The sequence below is a fragment of the Falco rusticolus genome, chromosome 12 (genome assembly GCF_015220075.1).
Source record: "Falco rusticolus isolate bFalRus1 chromosome 12, bFalRus1.pri, whole genome shotgun sequence".
Lineage (NCBI taxonomy): Eukaryota > Metazoa > Chordata > Aves > Falconiformes > Falconidae > Falco > Falco rusticolus.
The window spans coordinates 772,577-789,775 of NC_051198.1; the positions used below are offsets into that span (position 1 = coordinate 772,577).

General features: G+C 48.0%; 1 protein-coding gene across 11 annotated transcripts in view; it reads left to right on the forward strand.

Annotated features, from left to right (window-relative positions):
- The first annotated feature begins 10,809 nt into the window (after positions 1–10,809).
- Positions 10,810–17,199, forward strand: part of KIZ (kizuna centrosomal protein) — a 54,268-nt gene continuing 47,878 nt past the window's right edge. For 3 of the 11 annotated variants that reach the window (XR_005106940.1, XM_037405143.1, XM_037405145.1), the window contains exons 1-2: positions 10,810–10,949; positions 16,591–16,653. Coding sequence is in view for 6 of the 11 variants with exons in the window: in XM_037405143.1 (XP_037261040.1) it covers positions 10,864–10,949; positions 16,591–16,653 (149 nt within the window). In the remaining 5 variants the exon portion in view is untranslated. Of the gene's footprint in view, positions 10,950–16,590; positions 16,654–17,199 lie in introns of those variants that run through there. The other 8 variants (XR_005106941.1, XM_037405148.1, XM_037405144.1 and 5 more) reach the window with 5 other exon arrangements.

Genomic DNA, 17,199 nt, shown 5'->3' on the forward strand with positions numbered 1-17,199 from the left:
GGCGGCCTGGCCGGGGGGGCAAGTAAAAAGGAGGGGAAATAAAAGGATATTTTTTTTCCCCACACGATTTTTTTTCCCCCCTCCGTAAATCCCGGGAAGCGCTGGGAGACTCCGCTCCCCCTCCCACGCAGCCCACTCGGGTAATTTCATTTATCCCGCAAATCTAATTAGTAATCCGCGGATGACATTAATACCGATATAATGAAGCCTGTGATGACCAGATTAGCGAGCGCGCACTGATAGCCTTAAAGGCACATCGCACTTTGGCAGCCGCGGGACCCAGGCGGGGATGGGGGAAAAGCTGGCTTTAAGGGGGGGGAGGGAAAAAAAAAAAAAAAAAAAAAAAGGCGGGGGGCGGTGGGGGAGAAAAACACGAGTAAAACCCGCGTAGGTCGGGCTGAGCGGCTCAGGCGCCTATGAAGGAGCCGGCACTTCGTGGAGCGCAGCCTGCCCGGGCGCCCCGGCCCGCCGGTCTGCGGAGGAGAGGAGAGGAGGGAAGAGGGGAAGGAGGAAAAAAAAAAAAAAAAAAAAGCCAGAGCCAAAAGAGTCGCTCTGCAATTTATTCCAATGGGTGGCTTTTAAGAAGCTGGCAATTTGAGATGGCTGGGTGTTATTTAGTGCAATATGAAATCAAATGATCCTATTTCTCAAATAACAGTGTCTGGGAGGAGAAGTGAATGCTGTGAAAAGGTAATTGTCTCCTGATGATATTTCCATTATACCCCAATCCTGGCCTAAATGCGATCAGCGTCGGGCTGAAATCGATACGGGGAGGAAGGACGGGGTCTCCCGGCCGGCGCAGGCAGGGAGGGATGGAGGGGAAGGGGGTCCCGAGGCCAAAGCGGGCGGGGGGCGCATCCCCAGCGCTCGCTCCCCGCCGCCCCCGCAGGAGGGCTCCAGGGAAGCGCGACCGCCGCCTGCCCAGCGCCCGGCCGCGGGCGGGCCCCTCGCCGGCGGGTCTCGCTGCGGAGCGGCCGGAGCCAGGTAAGGAGCGCGGCCGGAGCCTGCCCGGGGGGCTCGGCGGGGGGAACACGGCGCTGCCCCAGCCCCTCCCCGCGCCGGGCCGCTCGGGAGGGGGCTCGGGGGCTGCGGAGCCGGTAGCCGCGATCTCCCTCCCCGCCTGGCTGCGGCCGCGGCCCCTCGGGCGGGGCGGGGGGAAGGAATCCAGCCCCTTCTACCGGGGCAGCCGGGAACCAGCGGGCTGGTACCGCCAGAGCCCAGCCTCTCGGCGCGCTCCCCCCACGGAGCAGCCTTCGGGGGGCTCCGACCCGCCGCCGCCCTCCCACCACCCGAGCCCGCAGCCCCGCGCCACACGGCAGCCTCCGGCCAGCCCCAGGGCCGCCTGAGCCGCTGCCTTTAGCCCTTGGCGGCCACCGCCGGCCCCGCTCGGGCCGAACGCCGGGAAGCAGCGGGATGAGCCCCGAGGGGCGCGGTGCTCGGCCGCGCTCACCGCCCCGGGCCGCCGCCGCCTGGTTTCTGACCGGGAGCGAGCGTCCCTGTCGCTGGCCGTTACGCGGCCGCGCTGCCGGGGTGATCAAATCGCCAGATTTAAATCACTGGAGGAAAACGACGGGGAGGAAAGAGAGGGCAAGGGAGGCGGTGAGCAGGGGGCAGAGGCAAAGGAGCGGGACCTACCTGCGCCCCTCACGCCGCCGCAGCTCCCCGAGCCCGGGCCGCCCCGGGGCACCCACGCCTGCCGGCGGCTCGCCCCTCGTCGGGAGTCGCCGTGGCGAGAGCAGGGGTCGAGCAGCTGCTGGCTGCAACCCCCAGAGCCGAGTGGCGAGGCGGGGTCTTCCAGCGGCTCCCGAAAACGATCCGCGTCGCCTCCCGGGTGAAGAGATTTCCCTTCGGTTTCTTGCGCGGAGCTGGGCGGTTTGCTTTTTTCCTGGGTTTTTCTCTTTCTTTTTAAGCCACTTCGCCCAGGCTAGCGGCGGGGGGCTCGCTGTGGCCCGGGGGGGGTGCGGCCAGCCCAGATTTCGTTTTGGCCTTTGGCTAATTGCTGCTTATTTAATTGGTATTAAAGGCTTGGGCGCTCAGGCCGTCGCCGGGCAGGCTGGCAGTGCGTCCGTGGGTGCTTCGGGGTGCAGCAAATAAATGCACTTTCAAAAAAAAAAAAAAAAAAAAAAAAGGCGAGGGGAGTGTTTTAATTGAGCAAGAATAAAGGCTTGCTCGTTAAAAAGTTTACTGGATGGTTGCAGTTGTGCTGCTCGGGGTGGGCTGTGTGGCACCTGAAGGCACGCTGGTGCTGTGCAAAGGGGGGGCAGCTGGAGGCGAGTGCTTAGGGCCACGTTCGGATGCTCAGGTCTGTTAGCATCTGTCCCCGGGGTCTGGCCCTCTCCTGATGGAAGCAGAGCACCTCCGGGCCACCATCCTGCGCTCTGGAGAGGTTCTTCGTGGTACGTGCATCTGCAAACTGTCGAAACATTTTTGACCTTCAGCCTGTAAGTCAGTCCAGACCATTGCTGCTCGCAGATCCCACCTGCATGCCTAACTGACACAAGTGTTTCCTCGAAAGTAGAGCTGAAATGAATGTTCAAGCACTATCTAAATGCGCTGTCAGAATATTTTCAGTCTCCTCAAGCCTTTTTGCCAGCTTCTGCTTCAGGTTCCTTTTTATGTTCAGTGCAATTATTTACTGTTGCATACACTAAATGGAGCGCAGAGGGCTGGGCCCAGTGATGCCGAGCTCTGAGCAGACACAGTTTAATTAATTTCATAGTCTTATGCTTGTTTTCCTGCTTCTTAAATGAATGAACAGTTTATACATATGGATCCTTTCATTCATCACAGAACAATCTTCTGTACAAAACAGGTGGGAAAATGCTTAATAAATCACAGAAAAACTGTGTGCTCTGGGACAGGAAGTGAAAAAACCCCTGTCCACTCAAAACTGGATTTCAATGAAATGGAGAACTCGGGGAAGCAGCATATATTTATTGCCCCAGGTGAAATCTGGTCTCACTCCGCAGACAGTGCTTGCTGAAAAACAAGACAGCCTCTCTGGCCCTTCACAGTGTCCAGACGCTCAGCTCCAAACCTCAGACAGAAGTAAAAATAAAATGGAGACAGCAGCCAAACAGTGGCTGGGAATTAGTTCAGGTTTACATCTAATTCTAGTTCAGGGAGGCGCATTTATTTTCGACGTATGCCGATTTGCTCGCTTTTGTTTTAAAGAGTGGCCAATGACTTGCAAACACTCAGGCTGAAATATTAACACCTTTAACAGGTTTTAAATATTTTGGTTTAAGGTGGTGAGGTATTCTCAAGAGACTCCGTGTTTGTCAGTGTCTGTCTACAGAGCAGCACCTCGCTGCCTGTGCCGTCAGTTAGGGACAGCCCTCGGATCTTATTTCCCTCGTCCAAAAAAGCCCTGAACTGCAAGGCTTGCCCAAGTGCTTCCCTTCGTTTCAAACCCTTGTAGCTTGGAGCACTTGTTGAACCTGATGACAAGTGCATCAAAGTGGCTGACAATTAGGAAATAAACAAATACCATTTGAGGCATTTTTGAGCAGAATCCAGTAACACGTAGATTAGCTTATTGATGTAGTTATCATATTGAATATTATTCATACTTCTGATGCTTCTGCTGCACAGCAGTATTCCCTGCTTAGTAAACATAACATTAACTCACTATGCAAAAGGCTTCATTAATCAAAATAGACAATAGGCCAGACACTCTCCCTTTGAGTCTGTGGGTTTGGATCTTCCAGGCTTTTTACTTTGTCTAAATACCTTGTCCCTGTCAACGCGGAAAGTAACTCTTCAAAACAGATCACTATAAAATGTGGTGCTAAAAGGAAAACATTATCTAATTCAGTTAAAACAATTTTCCAGTTATTTCATATTTTCCCTTTAATTTTTCATGACCTGTAGAAGAAAATCTTTTCCAGTATTTCAGTCAGTACGTGAGATTAATCCACTCATTTGTTAAAATACTAATGGAAGAGCCTGAGACGTCTCTGTCCTTCAAAGCAGCAGCAAGGGTTAAGATCAAGAGAGACAGAGTTGACTGGCCAACCCGTGGTTGTGCTCCTGCCTTACCTGTTGGAGATGGGGAATGGACGGTGGATGGGGAGCTGGGAATGACATGGCCTCCAGGAGGATCCTGGCAAAAACACGGCACCCTCTTGAATCTTGACTCGGTGCAAAAGACCACACGTTGAAGGCGAGGTAGGGCGCTTTTGTGCCTAGGAAAATGTTTGGGCGCAAAGTCTCCACTTTGCAGGCGCTCTGTGGCGTTGTGAACATACGGCTGCACGCTGTGGGTGCAGAGCGGGCAGCGAGACGCTCAGGCGCACCGTGTCGTTCATTTGTTTGGAGAGTTATCTGGCAGATTTGAGCCCCACGATGGATGTTCTCCATCCCACGATTTGTAATGAAGCTGAACTCTCGGTGGTCGTGGTCTGCAGTGTGCGGCTGGCTCTGCCTCGTGCTGGGCTATGGCACCTGGGTCAAGCTGCAGCCTGCGTGGCAGAGGAACGCTGCCTGCTGCCAGACCCAAGCGGGCAGCTGTGAGATTGATTTGGGCTACGTATTTGTGAAGGAAGGCTTCTTCCTGCTTTCTTTTTGGTTTCTGCAGGCCTGAGAGAGGCATTCCATAATGATCCAAAATAGCACAAAATAGTCTTTCCTGCTCAGAAACACAGCAGAACTCTTTCCGACTAAGCAACAGAAATGGAAGCAGTGGTTGGTTGTATGGGACACTCCAGAATGGAAGGTGTGGATGAGTTCGGAGAAGACAGGAATTGAGCCTTTTGATGGTTGGCTGCGAGTGGTCTAGTTCAAACTCAGACTCTTGCCTCACATCTCAGAAAACCAAAATTCAGTTCTCATTCCTTCAGGGATGGGGAAGCTCAACACCATCAATCTCCTCTTTCCTCTTCAAACAGCAGACACTTAGATGGAGGGTGGTTAATTCCTAGTGTCTCCATCTTAGAAACAGAAGTGACTCTGAATTATTGTGAAAGTAGAGTGACCTGAAATCTCCCAGGCATCCTCTCCAGATCCTTGGCCTTGGAAGAGCCTGAGTCGAGTCACACCTGATCCCTTCTGGTCTTAGAGCCTCACATGCTGTGTAGGAGACTCCACAAGTCCTTAGAGACGGCTGGAGAAGAGGGATGCTTCCCGGCACACAGGCTTTAAACTGGTTCCCTCCCCGTGCCATGGCATTTCTGTTGCTCATTAACAATGTGGAGTTGTAAACAATGGCGTGTGCTTGTATCTAAATTCTCCAGTATTAATTCAAAATTACTTGACAATGACATTACTAGAGACTTTTCAATTATGTCAATAGGCTTTGGATAAGGCCCTTACGTTCTTAATAAATATTATATAGTTTTAAATGCTGTAGTTGCGTTCTTAAGGTTTTTATTCAATCAGCCATTATCGTTGGCTTCTGTGTTAACAAGTTCTTGCTGGAGGAACTCATTTCACCTGTCCTGTCGACAGCAGAAAATGCCTTCTTCAGTAAGACAATGTATTTTCTATTTATGCATCAGAAACGAGTAATAATAGGTTTCAAGGAACTGTAACATTTAATAAAAGCATTTTATTACATTTAAATTTATTAAAATTTAAACATTAAATTCAACATGTTAATTACTATTTCCGTGCATTGACACTGACAGTCGGAAATGGATCCACACAACTGCTCTGCTGAGATATGTTCACTGGTGTTATTTGCTCTTTGATTACTAATACATTATTAGTGCTCTTCATTTGGGACTTGATTCATTAACAAAAAGACTTATGGGCATTATGTAAATTTTTTTTTATGTCTTTTACATAGCTACCAGGGCATGTATTATGAATCTAATTGAAAAAAAAAAAAAAAAAAAAAAAAGAGAGAGAAGAAAATTTATTCAGTTCTGTTCTGACTTGTAGGCAAGCTAAATGTACGGTCACTCTCAGAAATCAAATAAGCACAGAGAGGAAAAAAAACTCTCTTCAGCACATCACAGGCTATGTTTCTGGAAATCCCTTTTCAGAGGAACCACGCACAAACCCCATCCTGCTGTGTTTGGGCAGAAATAGCAAAATGGTGGCAATGAAATGTTCAGGCTCTCTCGTATCTCATGCTTGTGTCTGCTGTGTACATTGGTACTCGCAGCTAATCGCCCCTTTTGTTTTCAACCAGTGATTTCTCTTTCATGCTTTTGAATATATGATTTGGTTTACTCTAATCCAGATGTCAAGCAATATTTGTATTTTCTCACGTTAAGTGAAAATCAGCTAAAATCAGAGAGGGCTCTTAATCTGTAAAAGCTCATCGTTACCATTACAGCAACAGTGCGGGTGGGGTGGTTATGCAGAGGCTGGTGGGGGGAGGCTTTGTCCCAGGCACTCTACACGAGGACACAGGCAATTTCTGCCTTATATAAAGAGTTTCCTACCTTTCTGGGACCAAGCAGCATCCCCTCCATTTTCTGGCTTTAGATCAGAGGCTGTGGCAAACAGGCTGCAGCAGGTACAGACAGTGCATAGATCTATCGCTCAGGAAAACCAGCCAACCCCTTGACAGTGATTTCTGACAGATGTAGTCAAGGGCTGGGGTAAGGCCAAGGGTGAGGCAGATGATCTGTAGCACCTGGGAAGAAAAAGCATCGGGCAGAGAAAACTGTGGCAGAGATCTTCGGAAAGATCCCAATAGTCAAAAAGGCAGAAATGCAAGATTTTTCCCTCTAGTTTTTCTCAGTGTGGCAGTGCCTTTGAGTCCTGCCATTCACCTCACCACCCACTGCAGACAGCGGGTCCTTCTGCAGATGGAGCTTCAGGCTGGAGCAGCCCCTCTCGCAGCAGGGAAGGTGCCCTGCCAGCCATGGTAGATGTGCTGGCAGCAATGTCCTGAAGTGTGGGGACACAGGGTGACACCTTGGGACCCCAGCCTTTCGCTGGAAGAGAGCAGCACAAGCTGTCTCTGGAGGCAGGTACCGTCAGTCCCTCGCCCTCTTTTTTTTCCCCTGCAAAGATGTATTATTTTTCACTTTCTTTTTCCTCTCACCCCTTTTTTCTCCTGCAGGTGAGCACCGTGTGGCCAGATGTTCATCACAATGAGGTGGATTCTGCACCTTCCGGGGTACTGTTACATCTCCAGAGGAAAGCAGGATGCTAAAAGCACACATGGTTTCCACCCTAAATTAAAAAGAGTGTGTAAAGCTGTTAAGATTAGTGCACATCAATCCCTGCATTTGAATCAAGAGATACTTTCGTTTGGCAGCGATTGGGGGAAAAAAAGCATAATTTCATTCAAAGTGTATTTAATAAGACAGAAGGAGACAGATTTCTTTGACAGTTTTACAGCTCTTATCAGATTACATTAAAATTAAATTAAAACAATCTAAAAGAAGTGTTAAGTACTGAAGGGAGAACACAAACAAAACACTCCTCTTTGTAGGCTTTCAGGGATGGGGTACTGATGTTGGTTATCAGGGATATGAGTAACAAGATTATTCTTGAGTCAATTATGAGCCCATCAAGTGTCAGCGCCAGGATCATGTCACTGGCCTGGGGCTGTGGTACCACAGAGGGTGAGCACCGAGACCAGGAGTAGAGGGACAAGAGAAACAGAGCAGGAATCATATTGGGGGGCCCTCGCTAAAGTCATCTTATTTTGTGGGCGTTGGGGTTTTTTTAATAAAACAGCAGAATGTTTGACCCTGTCTGCTTTTCTTCTGCTTTCCTTCCACTTTTTTTTTCTTCTCCTTTGTACTGGCCACAGCACTGGGACTGGTGAGGCCAGGTTAGCGCCATCCCTGGCAGCATTACAGACCTCTACCCCCTGCTGCAGTTACCCCAGCCCCTCCTGGCCTCTCTTCTCCGCCAGCACCATTTTGCCACAATTTTCTCAGTTTGTCACCATGATCCCTGATGCTCCCTCCCAGCTCCTCCCCAGTTAGAGGACTCTCTGCCAGCCCTTGCCCGTTTCTCCAGGTAAGGGATTTGGAGCAAGAGATGCTGTGGGAGGCAGGCAGGGAGGTGCTGAGCAGCCCACCTTCTCCCAGGCGGCAGCACTGGTCATGGGTAGGTGAGCACCCTCAAGACCCCTGCTCCTCACATTTGTTCCACTGTGGACCACCATTAAAAGAAAATCTGCTGGGGCTGAAACAGCACGAGAGACAAATAAACTGTGCAGTCCTACAAATCTGAGCTGTCAGGTGGAGATCAACCCCTTTCAGCTGAAACCTGGAAATCTTACTTTGGGAATAAGGTTTTCCAGTATGTAAATATAATGTATGCTTGTCATTTTAAATAGCACCAGAAGCGTTTGAAAGTTTTGATATTATTTTAGCAAGCACAAATATTTTCGAAAGCAGTGTAGTCTTCCAGAACCAAACCTGGTATGTCACAGGTACAGGCTGAAGAAAGCCAGATTCTTTGCCTGTTTTGAAAAATAACAAATTTGTCGTATATGAAAGTGTTTTCTTGTTCCAACGCCATATAGCCTTTGACAGCTTTCTTCACTGACAATCAGCGATGCATTCAATATATGTCAGCCCGACAGAGCGCGTTTCATGGCTGACATTCTGAAATAACAAGTTTTTAGTGCCTCACCTTGGTGTCAAAGGGGAGACGTTTATTTTGACGTACATATTAGTAAAGAGAGCTGTTATGAGGGACCTTCGGGGGGCGGGGGGGGGGAGGAAAGCAATTTAACCATGGAAACCTTTTTATTTCCATTTTATCTGCTCCCATGACTGAGCAGGAACATCATGCTGATACAAAGGCTCTGGAGAAGTCTTAGTACTACAAGTATCTCAAGGAGGGTGGGGGGATCATGTTCACAGCTGAGATGCCAAAGCTCCATTTTTTCGCTCCTACATATATTTTAAGGAAAGGGCAAGCTGTGGTGGACCTCGGTTAGAAAGTCAAGACCTGGGGAAAACATGCCTAATTGTGGAAATTGAGGCAAGCGCAGACCCAGATCTCACTTGTTGGTTCTTGCGAAGATGTGAAGTCGCACCGTGATGGAGGTCTCCATAGCTCATCTTTGCTTTCAATAAACAGCAGAGTGAGGAAGAACAGTATGACTTTCATCACAAGTGTGTTTTATGTGAATTCAATAATAAAAGGCTCCCAAATCTGCAAATCCTTTGCATATGTATTTTCTTGAGTAGGTAAGCTCTTACATGAGCTAAAGCCTTCCATATCTTATTGAGCCATTTATTTAGCACGGATATGCAAAGGCTAAGCCAGGCAGCAGCCATGGTTATTCAAGTGACAGAAGCTAATTTGGGGACTGTTAAGTACCACTACATCAATTCAGCAAAGCTTTTTACTTTACATTCAGATTTGGTTTCTCTGGGTTTGACACTGTGGGTGCTGAAAAACACTAGGAATGCTGCTGGATCGTGACACTGAAACCCAGTGGCAGAACCCTGACCCACAGGATGGGGCCGCCTTGCAGCAGCACCCAGAAGCTTGTCCTGATGAGCCCCTGAAGCCCCCAGCTACTGCCGCATCCTCAGCCATGCCATGACTACCTTGCAACTACAGCTGATGCTTTTATGTGGCAGTTGTTGGACAGAAGTTCTAATGAAGGGTAATTATGATGGTGATCTCATGCTAATCGTATACTGATTGCTGTTCTAATTATGCTTAAGCATTTCACAGCCATCCACAATTTTGGCTACTGATGTAGCATTTCTTCTTAATTCAAATACTCTCAGGGTATTTGAACTTCACGGGGTCACTGGAATTTAAGCACTAATTTGGCAACGTCCTTTCAAAGGGACCTAAGTTTTTATGTGAAGATGAAAAAATTGTGGGTTTCCTCTCTGCTTCGTTTGCCAGCTGGAGATGTAAATGCAAGGTCTGTCAGAGCTGGTCCAGCACTCAGGGAAGGTGAGGCTTTTTCCACTGGCCAATGGATTTTGGTGACAGGACATCAAAGAGCTCTGCCAGCTTGACAGTGGCAATTCAGAGGAGAAGGAACCAGGAATTTTGTTGACACATTTCATTTCTATACAAATGGAAAGAAGCCATTTGCATTTTCTTGGTTATTTTCCTGAAAAACAATACCGTACAAGAAATTCAGTAAAACCAACTATTAAAGGGGGGCCCTGCTACCATAACTGTTTGTCAGCTCCCAATTATTTTTGGAGTTAATGTCTTGGTGCCTTGCATTTACCCCATTTTCTGGAGATTACTGCCTTGCCCCAGGGTACTGAACAGGCTGGGGCCCAGCTTTCCTCAGCACCAGCCTGGAGAATTGGCTGAGCACCACAGCCATCGTAACTGCTGTAGTAATACCTAAATTAACAGATTTATTAACATTAACATTATATTAACAGATGAAGCAATAATTTAGGATTACATGTTTAAAATCTCAACAGTCCCCCAAAGTTACGCCACAGATTTCCAACACAATGGCGGGGAGACCTCTTACAGCCCTCACATGCGTGCCTGCTGTCTCCTGCACTGGCAACGCTCACATAGTCGACATATTTTAAGCCACTGAAGGCTTCAGAGGGCCCTAAAGGCGTACAAATGCCCTCAAGGCTGGCCCCGGGGCAGCCTCCGAGGAACGCTGAGGGGCCGCTGCCCAGACCCCGGCCAATTCGGGGTTTACTGAGCGAGCGGCACGGCACGGCCCGGTCAGGGCGGCGGGACGGAGCACGGGCACGGCTCCCTGGGCCGCAGTCCCGCAGGTGCCTCCCTGCTACGGACGTGCGCACCTATGCGCTGTGTATGTCCGTGTCGTATCTATAGACACCCGCATACGGCCCGCCGCCGGCCCGCCCCAGCGCCGGCCGCGCCGCAGCACTGCGGAGGACAGCCGCGCGCGCGGGGAGGGGCTTCCGGGGCGGGGCCGGCGCGGTGCACGGCGGGAGCCGTCGCTTTGGCCACCGGCGTAAACAGCGCGGCATGAGCAGGCCGGACCCGGCCGCCGCCGCCCCCCCCCGGGCCTGCTGCCAGGGCCTCGGCGGGCTCCTGCGGCGCCTCCGCGACAGGTGAGCAGACCGTGCGCCCTTCCGCCGGCCTCCGCCCCCCGGGCTCGCCCCCCGGGCTCGCCCCCCGCCGCGCCCCAGTGGGGTAAGGGGCACCGAGGGGAGGGGCGGCGGCACCCGCGGGCCTCCCCGCCAGCCCCTGCCGTGGCGGCCCGGTGCGCCCGCGGCTGCCGCAGGGGGCGGCGGCTGCCGGGCCTCTGCCCTGGGGAGGCGGCCGATGCCGCGCTGCCGGAGAGCTGTAGCGGGCTGATGCGGGGGGTGAATACCTGGGGGCTTCTGCGGGGCGGGGGTGGGCAGCCCGGCGGCCCCGGCAGCGTCCCGGGGCACTTACGGCACTGCCTGGGGGGTGCCTGAGGCGGGCTCACTGCGGGCACCCGGCTGTCGCCGCGGGTCGCTGCTGCCTGGGCTCTGGGTCCGGGGGGTTCTGAGAGCGCGGCAGGCCTCCTGCTGGTGCTGCTCCTGCTGGTGCTGCTCCTGCTGGTGCTGCTCCTGCTGGTGCTGCTCCTGCTGGTGCTGCTCCTGCTGGTGCTGCTCCTGCTGGTGCTGCTCCTGCTGGTGCTGCTCCTGCTGGTGCTGCTCCTGCTGGTGCTGCTCCTGCTGGTGCTGCTCCTGCTGGTGCTGCTCCTGCTGGTGCTGCTCCTGCTGGTGCTGCTCCTGCTGGTGCTGCTCCTGCTGGTGCTGCTCCTGCTGGTGCTGCTCCTGCTGGTGCTGCTCCTGCTGGTGCTGCTCCTGCTGGTGCTGCTCCTGCTTGCCTGGCCGGGTCTTTTGGAGCGCTTCTTGCAATATTTATAAAATTGTTATTTTAAGCAACCAAGCAAATGATACAGATGCTGGTATTGTGGAGCTGGCTAGCTGATGAATGGATGTGTACAGATGTTTCTTCTACAGACACCTTTTTAATCTGTAAAAAAAAGTTTTTTTATGTGTTTCAGTTTAAGATTTATGATATGACTTCAGGAAGAAAGCGTGTGTGGTGATGCAGGCTTTCTGCTTTGGCCTGAGAGATGTCCATCTGTGGTCAGTTCCTCTGAAGCTCTGCGCAATTAGTGATGCTCCTGGCCTTTTACTCGCTGCAATAGCCACAGTAATTGGTGTCAATTAGCACTTTTTTCTGGCCAGAGGAAGTCTCTCGAGATCATTTATGGTATTTAAGCAGTACCTGTTTTCCAGCTCCTGCAGAAGACTTTGATTTCTGGGTCTTGTGCTGGTGTCTGAAATGTGCGGTATTAGCAGAAATAACAACACCGTGGCTGTGAGAATATGAATGTGCACATAGATAGTGCTTTTACAAAAGTGCTGCGTTATGTCTTTGCTAATATCCTGTTCTGGTCTGGAAGACTGCTGGCAAGCAAAATGGGAATAACTTGCTGTTTAAAAGACTGGATAAGAATATACAAAGTATACTTTTATTGTATAGAAATTATTAAAGATGTGGGCCCTAGATAGGGAGGGCACTTTATCTAAATTGCAGTGTTAGAAAATGAAGAGTGAGGGCAGATTAAAATCTGAGCGTTCTAGACTGCATGCTGCTTTAAACTATGTCTTTGTATGCAGATGTCCCTCGTGTTTAGGATGGGAGATGTCTTGTACTTCCTGAGAGCCCTGTCTGCATGAAGTTGGGTCACCTCCTTTGTAGCTTCTCTGTTGTCTGAGCTAAGGCTGAGCTCACCCTGCACAAATGGACTACCTACCCCTCTCCAACTCCTCTGAAACCTCTGGGAACGTAGGATGTTTTGAACATCTGCTCGTCTCTCTAATTCAGTTGCACTGAAACATTCAGGAGTTATTTGAGGAAGGGGAATTACAGACAGACAGCACGATGGCATAAGCTGTGCTTCCTTTGGAGATCCAGCTTAACAGGTCTTGTGATAATAAATAGAACTTTTTTGCCTGGCAAACTTCTGTTGTATGTACTTTCAAATATAAAATAAAATATGTATTTGTACCTGGTGGTGGCGACAAACAAGGAGTAATTTATATTTTTTTAACCAGACTGCAAGTTGTATGCTGCTTTTGCCTCTGGGAATGATGCTGCAGAGGCAGTTGCCTCTGCAGAATTCCTCAAAGTGATACCTTCTATCTAACCAACTTTTTAAAGTGTAAAGTATAAAAACTTTTGTTAAGTCACTGGAGCGTTTCAGCTTCTTAAATCCTGCTTTGGAATTCTGCACTGATCTAATGTCAAGTCGCCTGTTCCTAAGACCTGAAGTACCCAACAGCTGTTTCGCCCCTGACGGCAGTCCTGCTTGCGCTTAAGCACACAATGAGCCACTACTAATAAGCTGTTTTGCAAGATATTGAGTATGGTGAGGAAGCTACTGCTTGGTTATGTCCCTCATCTGACTAGGTGAACTAGAAGGGAGTTCTCATGAACATTTCTTTTCAACCTATTCTCATAAATATATTTTTTCTTTAAATATCTAAGCTCTGTAGTGCTTGAGAAATTAGCCACCAGATATTAAGCTGCCAATAAATGGTCAGTGTGGACTGCCTTGAGACTTGTGCAAAGAGCGTGTAACTGTGCTTCAAATTACACGTTAGACTCTGTTGGCCATGTTTTATTTCCCAATGCTGGTACTTTGGCCAATCTAAAGATAAGAATCACTGCGTGCATAGGCCTCTGTACACAGGTCAGTGGTATCTGTTATGAGCAAAATTAGAAAGAATTAGGCTTGAGGTGTCAAAGACCTTAAGTGAATCGGGGCAGAGGGTTTACCTTCTGCATTTTATACAGACCTGACCATGTTGTGATTACTCAGCACTTAATCTTCAGCGGTTGCCAGTGAGAAAGGCATGTGGGCAATTACTTAAATGCATTATATAGTTAAGTGCTGTACTTAACACTGTGACTAACTTTGCAATTAGCTTTGCTTTTCAGACAGTGAGGCCAGGTGCTTCACACTGAGGGGGATTTGCAGTAAATGTGTGCAAATGCTGAGATGTCCAGAACAGAGAATGTAAACCGGGTAGGGATTATTACTTTCCGAAATGTCAGCTGGTATCGGTTGTATGTAGAAGATGGTAACAAAGAGGCCTCCTCTAACCCACCCAGGAGACCAGCAGCATCAGCTAAGGCTTGAGCAAGCTCTGGCCAGGCTCCAGGCTGGTAAGGTGGATGCAGCTGAATGCTCAACAGTTGATTTAATGCCAGATTGGTGTAGTAAAACAACTGTAAAAATAACATTTCTTACTTTTATGGGAAGATTGCATTGTGCCCAAGTGTTGCACAATTTTCTATGTACTTATCTCAACAGGGTATCGTGACAGGAGTACTGTTATTCCTACATTATGGATGCGAAACTGAAGCACAAAGAGACTAAGGCCTGGTATCTCAAAAAATATTGAGGCATCTTAGTCCTGCTGGTTTAAATGGGAGGTGAGGGATCAAATATCGCTACAGATTGATGCCTGGTGAAATGACAGAGATTAGAGAGAGCTTGCAGCTGACCGGAGAATTCAATTCTGCTTTCAAATCCCAAACCAACACTCTGTAGACTGAAGAATCAGGGTTCTTTGAAAATGAGCCACCTGAATCCTTAAAAAGTTCTGGTATGCTATTTTTGCCCATTTAAAAAAAGGTTGATAACTGACTGTTTGCACCATTTTAATCTAATGCGAAACTGCGTGAACAAATAAAACTTTCAGGTGGAAAGCTTTCCTTTTTCATGTAAAAAAGGAGGGTGTGGTGCAGCGGAATGGCCAGGACGATCCCTGTATTGCTTTAAGCTTCGCTTCTGTCACTGACACAAAGAAACTGCTGAAACCTCGCCAGAGCCTGGGCAAGAAAATCTACAAGTAAAGTCTTGATTGCCTCTAATTCAGTGCTTGGACAGAGCTGTGTTGCAAAACACCACGAGCTGTGCAGTAACCATTTTAGGCATCTGTAATGATGATACTCAAATGTTGAGAGGCTCTTACCTGGTATTTTTTTATACTGCTTTGTCTTGCCTTGAGAAGACCTTACTTCTATATTCATGTGCTGTCTAAATATCTGTAACAGACTAATGAATGAGATACTGAAAATCCACACTGGTAGGAGGGAAGCAGCCTTTCAGGAGCTAAGGAGTGTGATGTACTACCCATGGTATCAAAGAATGAGAAATAGGATTGGAGCCAATGGCTGTTTGCATCCATTGGCTTTTACATCCATCAGGATATCGGTGATCTTCACTGAGTCATGAAAATTACTTCTAGAAGTGTAAAAACAAGATCTTGAAATCTGCTTTTGCTTAGCTGTCCATCATGTTAAAGGAAATTGAAAGGATGAGATCCCAGATGAAGCGTGGCTTTTAAATTGCATACATGACATGAAAACCTAATCTTATTTCAGACAGTGGCAGGATCAGATGGGTAAAATGGATGCCTTGATCTCACAGACTAAGAAGCAGAAAGGTTTTTTTTCCCCCTTGCTTTCCTTTGCAGGGCAACTGGGAGGAGGCAGATGTGTGTGGCTGTGGTGCGGACGTGTCTGTGGGGGAGTGCACAAATCCACAGATAAGCATACCTAGCCGTACAGGTGTATGCGATCTCATGTATATGCCCACATCACTTGCATGTGTACAGCCTTCCTCACTACTAAGAACTTGATGCTATTTTTTTAATAAGCAACTCGAGACACTTTGATTGTTGCAGGGTTTGTAATGTGAATTTACTAGAAGCCCCTGTCTTATCAATTTAATTTTTTTTTATTTGCTCGTGGGATGGCTGCTCGTTTTCAGATGCAGTTTGTAATTATGAAATAGTATCAGCTTTGCTCTTTTCTCCTCCCTGAAGTAGATTTACTTTGAAATAGATTGTAGATAAGAGATGGAGTTTGTTCTTAAGCACATTGATCATCCCCATGGGCCTATAACCTTGCGTTGCTTTTGGTGGATACAGATGGCCCCGTAGCATTTTCACAACTGTAAATATTTTTGATGGTTACTTTTATCTGTTACCCTGTATTAAGTACTGGCAGGTATTGCTAGCACATCTCTAGATGTACTTGGCTTTAATGTGTAAGTGTGAAATATGTACTTGATTTTCAGTTCAAATTGTTAAATAAAATTCTTGGATAGGACGTTGGGTCTGTAAACCAGTTGGGATTGGGTTTTTTTTTTCCATTTTAATGCATTGATTCATTCCTGTGAGGAGTTCTGGGGAGCTGTCCATTTGAACAAGTTCAGCTGAGTATTTCCTGCATTGGAAGTGATCTGCTCTGGGACTCGGAGTGGGGAAGAAAGGGAGGCATGAGCCCGTGATGAGTCTCAGGGTTCAGAGCCCTTCTTGGGGCTGCTGGAGAAGGGACTTGGAATAGCAGCTTAAGCTGGGCAAAAGTCTCTGGCTTTTTGGTGGGTCTTGTGTGGATACATACCTGTTCAGGCATCTTTTCCCTTTCAAACAACATAGCTCTTGTTCCAGCGAGGGACAAAGAGAAAAGTAAAAGCTTTGAGGTTTAGGGTTTTTTTGTTTGGCGGTGTGGGGGGGTGTGTGTGTTAGTGATAAGCTTGGCTGGCATATCAACCTGTAAGACTGCTAATCTAGCAAAAATGTGCTTTCTGCTATGAAAAGGTTATGCTCTGTTAAAAAATGCTTTATTTCTTGCATTTGGAGAGTTTGAATTGTGAAATAGTTTTATCTTACTGTCTTGTTTGTTTTCTTCCAGTGAAGCCAAAAGGCTAGAATTAGAAAGAAAACTGATGGAATACCGAAAATCTGATGCATACCTGTAAGCCCATTGAAAAGCTTCTTATAGGTTATTTTATTTTGGTTGCAAAGAGTTGGGTATCGTGGAATGCTTTTGGAATGTGACCTTGAAGGTTTTTTTATAATAAATTTATATTCGTATGTTAAGTATAATGTAAGATTAATGTCTCTTGCGTTATTGGTGAAATAACTTCAGCAATAACGCAACTGCCTTATTCTATTAATACTGTATATGTTATTATCTTCATAATAACTAACATGCAAATTGGTTTTATGCAACTTTTACAAAATCACTGTAGCATAGTTCATGCAAGAAAGTCCTAGGGTCTTGAAAGTCTGAAAGTCTTGGCAAGTCCTGGAGGAAATTCTAGGTTCTGGTCCTGATGCTTGGATTGTTTCTGCATTATCTATTTAATGTAAATTGCATATACAGGTGGTACAAAAAACCAACCCAAACCCTAAACAACAAACCAAAGTGCAATATAACCCAAACAAATAAAAGAGAAAAAAACCTCACGGAAACCCGAATCAACAAACTAGAACAACAAAAGAGGAATTAAAAGTGTCT